This window comes from Halyomorpha halys, unplaced genomic scaffold (genome assembly GCF_000696795.3).
Source record: "Halyomorpha halys isolate HHAL.00 unplaced genomic scaffold, Hhal_1.1 Scaffold215.1, whole genome shotgun sequence".
Classification (NCBI taxonomy): Eukaryota; Metazoa; Arthropoda; class Insecta; order Hemiptera; family Pentatomidae; genus Halyomorpha; species Halyomorpha halys.
Window position 1 is genome coordinate 191,033 of NW_027107820.1, and position 10,396 is coordinate 201,428.

General features: G+C 27.3%; 1 protein-coding gene across 3 annotated transcripts in view; it reads right to left on the reverse strand.

Annotated features, from left to right (window-relative positions):
- Nucleotides 1-1,505: 1,505 nt before the first annotated feature.
- The window catches only part of LOC106679720 (ankyrin repeat domain-containing protein 13C), a 28,591-nt gene continuing 19,700 nt past the window's right edge, over nt 1,506-10,396 (reverse strand). Inside the window, exons 10-12 of one of the 3 annotated variants that reach the window (XR_010843093.1) lie at nt 10,103-10,220; nt 6,120-6,256; nt 1,506-5,015 (exon numbers count right to left, since the gene is read on the reverse strand). Coding sequence is in view for 1 of the 3 variants with exons in the window: in XM_014419032.2 (XP_014274518.1) it covers nt 5,008-5,020; nt 10,103-10,220 (131 nt within the window). In the remaining 2 variants the exon portion in view is untranslated. Of the gene's footprint in view, nt 5,021-6,119; nt 6,257-10,102; nt 10,221-10,396 lie in introns of all 3 variants that reach the window. The other 2 variants (XR_001343018.3, XM_014419032.2) reach the window with 2 other exon arrangements.

Sequence of the window (10,396 nt, forward strand, 5' to 3'; positions counted from 1 at the left end):
AATGAGCAAAGAAAATGTTCCGAGAGAAGTATAATTTTCAACTTATTCGAAAATTTAAAAAGGCCCATAGTCATATTATCCCATAGTTTAATAATCTACAGATAGGCATACATGTACATATCTGCATATTACACAAACAATTTTTATATAAGACTTTGCATCTAAACTAATATGGAAAAGTACTATCATTTAATAGTGGTTAAATAATAACCACTATACTTTAAATAATGGTTGTGTAATTATTTAGTATGTTAAATAATAAATAATTAATGTGAATACAACAAAACCATTGTGTAATAATTTGTAGTTTTTTTTAAACAACTTACAAAATTATAAGACATGCTTTCAAATTTTCACTTTTTGTGGGTGATAATATTATAAATAGAGAATTACATGCAAACATTCAATATATAACAGACTGAATAATCTATGTTTTTATGATGAATAATTATATGACACATACTTCCTTGAAGGGAAACTGAAGGATTTGTTTGTATTTATTCCTATGCCAAATGTAGTCACTAAAATCATCATCATTGCAATGAACTCAAAACTAAATAAATTAGTAATTACAAATACAGATATCCAACATATAAAAATAATAGCATGTAAATAAATATTTAATTTTAACTAAACTAAATGTTTTATATCAACTTTTAAGTATATTCATATAATTTAATAAATATATACACATAGCCAAGCACTGCCTAATCTAGCTTGGCTGTTCCCAAAAAGATTAACTCCAATGGAATGCTCCATAATAAGCAGATTGAGAATTGGACCAAGATAACCCCTCTCCACCTGCATTTAAGGTTGCATCGACCAACATGTCAAGCCTCAAAGCCTCAAAGTCCAACACCTGTTCTAATGTCTTAAGTAGAAAGACAAAACATTGAAAACTTCATTACATACAAGGACAACTCTGGCATCGATAAAACACTGAAATATCTGAAAATGACTAAATTACTCTGACTAATTTTTAAAAAACATCTGTCGTCAATAGCCAAGGCATTAAAAGTGATGTTAAACAAAAATAAAAAAATAATAATGTTATTGATAATGAATGTAATTAATTCTTCAATATCAATAACATTATTTTTATAGAGATTATAAAAATAATGTTATTGATAATGAACTAAAAAACATATATAGGTTTTTCCACAAAATATATCTTACCTTAAAAACATCAAATTTTGCTTTCAAATATGCACTGATAATGTGATTCGATTTGTATTACAATTTCTAAGAAAACCGTAATATCAAAATAACCAAAAATTAGCAGAAAATGAATACTTAATACAATTTATTAGTTTTATTCAACTACAATTGTAACAATATTTATCTACTGAATAATCTTGATTTTAACTCATATTTATTAAAGTAAAAATAAATAGAAAAAATGAGTTATTCATCGATGGCGTCATAATGAACAAAAAAATTATTTAAAATTAAATAAATATGGATGGGATTAAATAATAAAATGTAAAAATATGAAAACAAAAAAAAATTTATTCAACAAGAAATTTGGTGGTAGAATAATTTTAAACCTAATTTTGAACAGTGTTTGTTTAAATAATTAAATAACAAATGTTAAAGGAACAATGCATATAAAATAAATAAATGACACTTTCCAAAAGTGATAGCAGAATAGTCATATAGTTTATAAAATTTGTATAAAAAAAGTTATGACATACCTACGATTTACATTATTAAGATAAAGATAAAAAACAATTTGAAGGTATATAATACCTAAAACTTACATAACAAATACCCTGCTTTGAGTAGATGGAACGGGTCAAGGTAGGTTAGCAGATTTGGCTTTGACAGAATAGTTTATGAAATTTATAAATAAATAAAACATTTAAGATACCACATTATAATACTAGTGCCACAAGGAACAAACTAACTAGAGTAGATCTTAAATTAGAAAAGCCAAATCCAAAAACCCATATTATGAAGAATTTGGGATTTCAACTAATGATTCAATGAATATAATAAATAACAATAAATCCAGGACCAAAAAAAAATGAAAAGAAAGAGCTTAAAACTAAATTTTTCAATTGGTCCTAAAGAGAAACAAAAATTCTTTTATAACATGCTTTAGTTTTAGAGGTGGTACTTTCAAACATATTAGGTGACAGTATTTAATAAAAAATAAGTCTACAAAAATATGATTATTTACAAATGGACCTCTATAAAAATGAAAAACCTTAATAAACAAAAAAAAATCACAGAGTATTTAAATGAATACACAAGAGTATAGAAAACATCTTAGTAAGTTTGAAAAAAAATTAAGAGTCAAAGTCAAATCTGGCAAAAATATGTAATGCTGAGATATGCATACTTCTTTTGAACACTTTAAAAGAGGAAATCGAGAAAGGTACACAAGTCAGTGCAAAAATATTTTTCAAATTCCAGGCCTAGAAATCAATGACAGATGCCTAAAGATAAACTAAATGCATAAGTGTTGATATATATGTATTGCATAAGTATATGAGTTATGTATTAACCCAATTCTAGAACAAACTATTAGTATAAAAAAATAAAACCTCAAAAGCTAACATAAATTGACTCTTAGGATACGATTGGAAGCCTTGAGTGACGTACTGTCTCTAGCTTATCTGTCCATTTAAACTATTGATGTGAGATGAACCACATTTTGTCTGCATATTTCTGATACATTAGAAACCCTGTAGGGACTGAGACATTGCTAGTTAAACACGAGAGAAGGTTAATCTGGAGTGTATAAAAGAATAATTTAGTTCATATTTTAGGTAAAAATTAAAATACAAAACAAAACTTCACATGTATGTCATATATAGGTCATATGTATGTTAATACACAGTGTACAGAAACAGTATGTGGTATTTAAAAGTCAAATATATTATAAATCGAAGATCTTTCAAAAAAATAATTTATTATTAACAATATGCTCAAATCATTTACCAACAATACTATCGTCTATTGCATACAACAAAAAGAGTGAGAATTATTTATTTTTTTTATTTTTATGAATTACAAAGAAAAGTGCAATTTGAGAAATTTTATTACCAATGGAGCCCCCCTTTACTGAAAAACAGCATGCTTATATGTGTTAGGACACAAAATGGAATAAAGGGTTCTTTCATAATTAACATTCCATGAACCGAACTGTGTCATAACCCCTACCCTCACAGAAAAAATAATTCTCACCCCTTTTTGTAAACCATTTAGACAATATCATTATTGGAAAATGATATTCTATAACTGTTGTTGCACACATTGTTAATAAATAAATAATTTTTTGGGGAAATTTTTGATTAATGCAACTTTTAGATAAAACATAACCTTGCTGGACACCCTGCTTAAGAGTTAAATTTATTAGGCCAATTACTTTTATTTAAAAAAAAAATTAAAAAAAAAAATCTAAGTACTGAAAAAGCTTATATAAGATAAAACTGGAAAAGATAACTTATTACTTTCTTTTAACATAGCAATGTACTAAGACATTTACTGTTTGTTATTACTCTGATAATCTTTATTAATTTATTTAAATGTTAATTTTTTTATTAATTTATTTTAATACTAAGTTCACACATCACAATTTGCTTAGTCAAAACTAAGTTCTTTTTCTGAAAGTTAGTGACTTTTTAGTTTAGATAATAGCGTTAATGCTAGAACTAGTCAACCCTGAGAAAAATGTACTTATTGATTTTGATTTTTCACCACTGGTTAAACAAAGTGCAATGAAATGCAGTCCTACTGGATTGTGTATTCTGTTCTAATGACACCTGAATTGGCAAAATGTTGACTGTGAGCTGTCTGCCGGTACTTTAGAGGCTCAAGGCTTAGTGATAGGAATCTTACAATTGTATCTTAAATAGAGTATTAATTGATGATATAAAGTATATATTTTATTTTTAGATAGTTGTGGAAATACATGATAAACTACAAAAATAAACATTTTATTAGTGCATCATATGGCAGTAAATTTGATTTAAAAATGGCATTTTATTATACTTTTAATGCTAATATTCCATTTGAAGTGTGGAGATTCAAAAAAGGGTAAATTTAAGTTTCAAAATTTTTCAGCAAATCCAATAACAACCAGAATTCAGAGAAATTACTCAAACCATATTAAATCCAATTTTACATTTAACTTTGGATTATGCTTCAAGAGGAGATAAAATTCCTGTATTATACATATTTAGAGATTCCTGAAAAGTTTTTAAATTTACCCCCTTTTGTGTTTCCACGGCTCATTTCATAAATTAAATTACAGTTATTTATAAAAGTACAAGAGCCAAATTACTCCACATAAAAGTAAATGAGAAAAAACCTTTTAATAAATATTTATACTATAATATTACAAAAAGTCACAATCTTATTAGTGACTGTCCGATATAGGACATCATTTGTCTCATTAAATATATATATAAAACAATAACAATAAGTACAAAGTACATATTTTAAGTTCTTAACTGTATGTAAGTCAAATTAAGGCAAAACCTAAAGAGCTCCTTTGTCTTATCAAAAACTGTATGCACTTACACAAAATATAACTTCCGATAAAATTGAAATTAAATAAAATTTGATGATTAATACAGGAGAAAAAAAATTCAGTGAGTAAGTTAACATCGAAATAATAGTAAGTAATTGAAACATATTTACTGACCTGTGTACCTATTCTGAATTCAAATAAAATTTAAAGCTAAATACATATTTTGAGACAGTACTATAAAAAAAAAGGATTGTACGAATCGACTAGCTATTCACAGCATGTTCATTCGACTATGAGGATGGATCTCTTTGGTAATACACATGCTTACACAGACGCACACACACACACACCATTTAAGAAGATATTGAATTACATTTTACTTGCATAAATAATTGTAGAAAAATATCAAACAATAAAATTTCTGTATCCTCTTTCACCCAAAACACAACATGAAAGATAATTATTGTTTTGATTGATGCAGACAAAGTTGATATTGAAGTTGAAAGTTCCCTCTTGGATCGATTCATTCAAAGGCCTGCACTAGAGAAAGTAAAATAAAATTAACAATATATTCGTAATATATCAGAACAAAAATCTTGAATTATATGTACATCATGAGATGAAAATAAAAATTAGTATTCTATATATGTGTTGCTGAAGCAAAAAAAAAAAAATTATTCTGCAGATTCAAAAATAAAAACTAGTTCATAATCTATAGTTCCTGACTTTATCTGTTGTAGTTATAAGTTTTATTTATGGAACTTAGTAGGTCTCACTATGGTGAATGGATTTTCTTTTGATGATAAAGTGGAAGTTATAACTTTTACAATTCTAGTTCTCTAGCACATTTAACTGAGAAACTTTAAATGGGAAATCAAATTTGAAAGCTAATTTATACTGGTGAATTTTATGAGCCCGCACAATGTTTTTTACTGTTTTCGAAAATTTACCAGTAATATAAAAAGCAAATGTTGCAGAAAATCAAACCGAAGCGTTAGATTGTAAAAATTATCTAAATAAAATTAAAATTTTTATAAGAATCTTTAACTGAAAATATCTTTTTCCATTGTAAATTTCAGAGTTATGAGCACTGCAGAAGAACTGGAAGAGATTACTAATGCAACTTCTATTTTTTTTGGGGGGGAGTATCATTTTGTAAATAATTTTATCTAAAACATTTTGCTTGCTTTACTCAACATAATTTTTCATTTGAGAGACCTCTTGCTGTTATTACATAAAACCAAGATAAAATAAAATGAAAAATTACAAGATTTCTAGGGAATTAAAACTTATTACTACCATCCACAGAGGAACAATACCATTGGGAGATGGTAAAGGTCATGTAAAGGTTGGTCTTGTGGTAGGTAAAGTAGACAGGGCTAAATCACAAGTCATCACAGGATTTTTTTTTTTTTCAAGGGTATATTAAATAGTTAAAAAAGTGATTTGAAACCAAGAAAGTGACATCGGACAAATTATATCAACATTCTTACACATAAATGTTCAGTTCCCTGATTTTATAATAGACAAAACAACATTAATAATAAAAAAAGGTGAAGTAATAAATCTCAAATAATCTGACATTCCAAATTGTTAACAATAGATTAACATGAAATCTTAAGTACTCATAATGCCATACCTTCAGATCAAAGATATGTGATAGGCTTGCATTATTATTGGTCAATAATTATGAGACATGAAGAGCCAGAGCAAAACTCCAGTTCAACTCCACTTTCACAAAGACATACACTTTGCTCCGGTCATATATCTGGAAATCTATACAAAATAACAAAACATTCAATCATTATTCTTAAATTACAGTAACAGAAAAGCCACCCAAGAGGTCATTCCATAAGTAATATCAGTTTTTGAAGAATAAAATTTTATCTGATAAAGATACCAGGTAAATTATTCTTTAGCTCATAGAATGCATAATAAAAAAGTAAGGATTTTTTAATTATACAATTTTTTTACAAAATCTGTTTTGCAAAAGAAAATGTACATGGTGGGAGACTATGGTGGCCATTTTTACATTTCAGTGCACGTTAAAGCATATAATTTAACAAAAACATCCCATGCAGTTATTTTTCATCACGTCCATTATTTTGGAAAACTAAGTGCTATGTTTTATTTAGCATGAAAGGCTCAATAGCTGTAGGCAAACTTTTCAAACATTTCAGCCTGTGGCACCATTTAGGGAAAGTACTCAAAACCCTGTAGAGTTGGTTTAGTCGCTTGTTTGTCAACAAATTTTAATTCTATGTTATGTGTGCTCCCTAGAAAATAGCAATTTAATGCCAAGTTCTAAGGATTTGATCATAACCCGAAAATTGTATTTTATTGATCATTAGATTCTACTGTACCTTACGGTAGCATTAAAAAATATTTCTAATAAACAGTCCTTATAAAATATATTGTAGTGTTCCAAGAAATTTGGATGAGAAGAATATTCTATGAAGGAGTGCAGGGGTTTAGAGAGTTATTAAAAATCATTATCTATGTAAAAATTTACTTGCAGTATAATCTTCCAGGATGGAGCAGAATCCCCATAATGATGATTATTTTAAAAGCAATTTTCAACATTAAAAATATAAAGAAGGAAGTTTTACCACGATTTATTAAAACAAATGACCAGTAACTTCCGGATAAAACAAGATAAATAAATTGATGTAACAGTCGTTTATAAATTAATTAATGCATATCTCTTTCCTGGTAATTCAAAATTTGGTTCAGTAAAAAATTAGTTTTAATGATTTCAGAGATAACCTCAGATTTTATATGAATTTTTTTCAAAATTAATATCTGGAATATAATAATAAGGGCCTTCAATTTTTATTTTTAATTTGGATTTTCTCTTTAGGAAGTCTGGTGAGTCAATTCATAAAAAATTTTTTGAGGATAATAACTTCCAGTTGAATGTAATTTATATTAAATTATCATAATATAGTACAACGTTTCGGAACCACTGTCCCATATTCATGTACTTTAAACCTCATAATTTGAATTTCATATAGGAAATCATGTCACACTTTACGCTGTTCTCACTTTTCTACCATTACTTATTTGTGCATCTTCACTTCTCCTTAGCACAGCCATTATGGGACAGTGGTCCCGAAACATTGTACTATATTATGATAATTTAATATAAATTACATTCAACTGGAAGTTATTAACCTCAAAAAATTTTTTATGAATTATTTTTAATTATTAGATACATTTTTAAAGAAAGATTTATAAAGTTGAAAAATTAAGTTCAGATGGGCTGATAAAACTTCATCACTATCCTATACACAAGTTTTATCAGCCCATTTACTTAGCCTGCCCTAATGTAAAATCAACTAATAAATAACAGGAATAATTATAAAATGTATCAATATTTGCAGGAAAAAACAAGTTTTGTAATATGAAATTAATTTGACAATTAAAGACATAGATTTGTTAAAATGAAATGAATCTATTTTATTAGGCAATATAACTGTAATAGACAATATGAAATAGCAACCAACTCCAATTTATTTGACTGAAGTTACGACTCTCCCACCATGGTTAGAATAGGTTGGTTACCTCTCTTAGGTGAGTAGCCTTCCGTAGACCATACTAACTGGAATCAAAGTAGATAAAAATGAGAGAGGACACAAGGATCTAATAGGTACTCTTTGGAATGAAATCACTGAATATTAGGAGTTGTTTAAGTACTGCTATATAATTATCTGTGATCTGTGGAATATGATTATTCCAGGAGAGGTGTTGATCTAAGATAACTGAAGTTTTTTTTACTGTAGATTAGAAGTGAATTGGTTGATTATTGAGGCAAAGCATTAGTGAGCATATTAGTGAGCATATTAGCAAAGCATATTAGTGAGGGAATAAAGAAGGCGCTTGGAACTGATGAGGATGGCCTTGGTTTGTATTTAAACATAGGGAATCATCTTAATTTTTCCTGAAAAGAACCTAAATTACGTTTGCTCGTGAAAGTAGGTTTATAATTCCACTGATCTCTTGGGTAATAGTAAAGTACTAAAATTCAGAAGTTCAAGAAAAAGTATTGGATTAATGTCCATGAATTATAACGTTAACATGTATTAAAAATATTATGGTTGTTAAAATTTAAAAAAAAATCTTTGCAAGTTATTTATATGGTTTTAGATAATATATTTCTCCCTATTATTCAACTTTTATAATTTGAGGGTTATATTCTTTGCCTAGTTGTAGGCTATTTTATTTTATAAATATTCTTTAAAATTAGTTTATATTTTCAATCAGTAATTTTTTTATTTGTTGTTAAACAAAGACTTTTTGCCTTTTTAATTATATTTTTCTAAGCCCATATGTGATGCAGGGTATTCCGGAAGCATGGCTGCGTTTACTTATGAATTACATCAGCAAGCAAGAAAAGAAGAACAATCCTCAGACTGTGCTAGATGTCCTCAACTGGTTCGACAATTAAAGTTAAGAGGTCAGATCTATGTTCATGAGGATGACGAAAATAATAGGTAAATATTCAGGTTAATTTTTATTTTATAGACTAAATACTGTTCATAGTTACGATAAGTGAAAATCGTTACCTCATTATTATAATGCATTGTGGGGAGAAATTGCCATTAAAAAAAGAATTTTCAAAACGGGAAGTTTTTTTCCCTCTCCAACAAGTGCGTAATATGACCACTACTACTCTCTGTAATGGCATATAATGCGTTCCACCGTTTTACTTTCATACTGCGAAATTAAGCTTCAAAATTGGTTAATTTTTTTTAATGACTCAGTATTATAAGCAAAGCATTTTTGATAACAGTTAAAATAAGAGTACTTTCATTGAAATTCAATCATTCGATTAATGTTTCATTTTCTAGTATACTGAATATAACATTTTCCATATGCCTTTCGTAGCAGTTGCATAACTTCTAAGAAAATTTTACACTAAAGCAGTTAAATAAGTTTCATTTTAGTAATAATTGTTGAATAGATATCAAAACTGGCAAAACCGAGGTATTTCAAACATAATTTTCAAGATAAGCTGGGCAGTAAAAAAATAAAATTTAACTTGAAATGTTTCTGACCTACATACTCAACCTGGCCGTATGACAACTTTCGAACTGTGAACACTTACAACAGTAAATGATATTCAGCCTAGGAATAATTACTTCCTTCAATGTTTTGTTCACAGAAAAAAGATAATATGATTTATATATAAAACTTATAACACTAATATTTTTATTTGTATTTTAGTTCTAAATTTATATAACATAACAAAACTGATGAAAGATAATAATAAGAAACAAGAGATAAATTTTAAAAAGCTAAGAGAACATTATCAGATTAAAAATGATTAATTAATGTTGTTTAAAACCAAAAACAGTGAAATAGAAGTACTGTTACCAAACAACTGTGAGCATTAATGATTTAAAAAGCAACTTAATTAATGAAAAATAGAACAATGAAATACTAACATTAATTATGAGATGACCAGATAAACAATTCACACAATATTGGTGCTCATTTAAAAAACAAAACAAAACATTAATACATTTTCACCAACCACAAAACATAGAATAATTGAACATTGTATGATACACTCTACTAATAGCTTAAATTTTACAATATTATGTTTAAAACTAAAATTACCTGTTCGGGTCTTCCTTGTAATATGGTGGAATCTCAAACAACTTTTGATCTATATCATCACGAAAGGCAAAATCTTGAAAAGTAATCTTAGCAGTTACAGTTGGTAGAATAGGAATATCTAGAGTAGAACAAAATAAATCATATATCAAAATTTAAAAAACCAGTACTGCTATAGCCCATGAAGGGGTCATGGGTAAAGTAATTTATAAGGAAGTACTGTTACAAAATATATATATATTGTAATATGCTCCTTTTGTAGTAAATAGTATATTTTGATGTATAAATGGTTTTAAT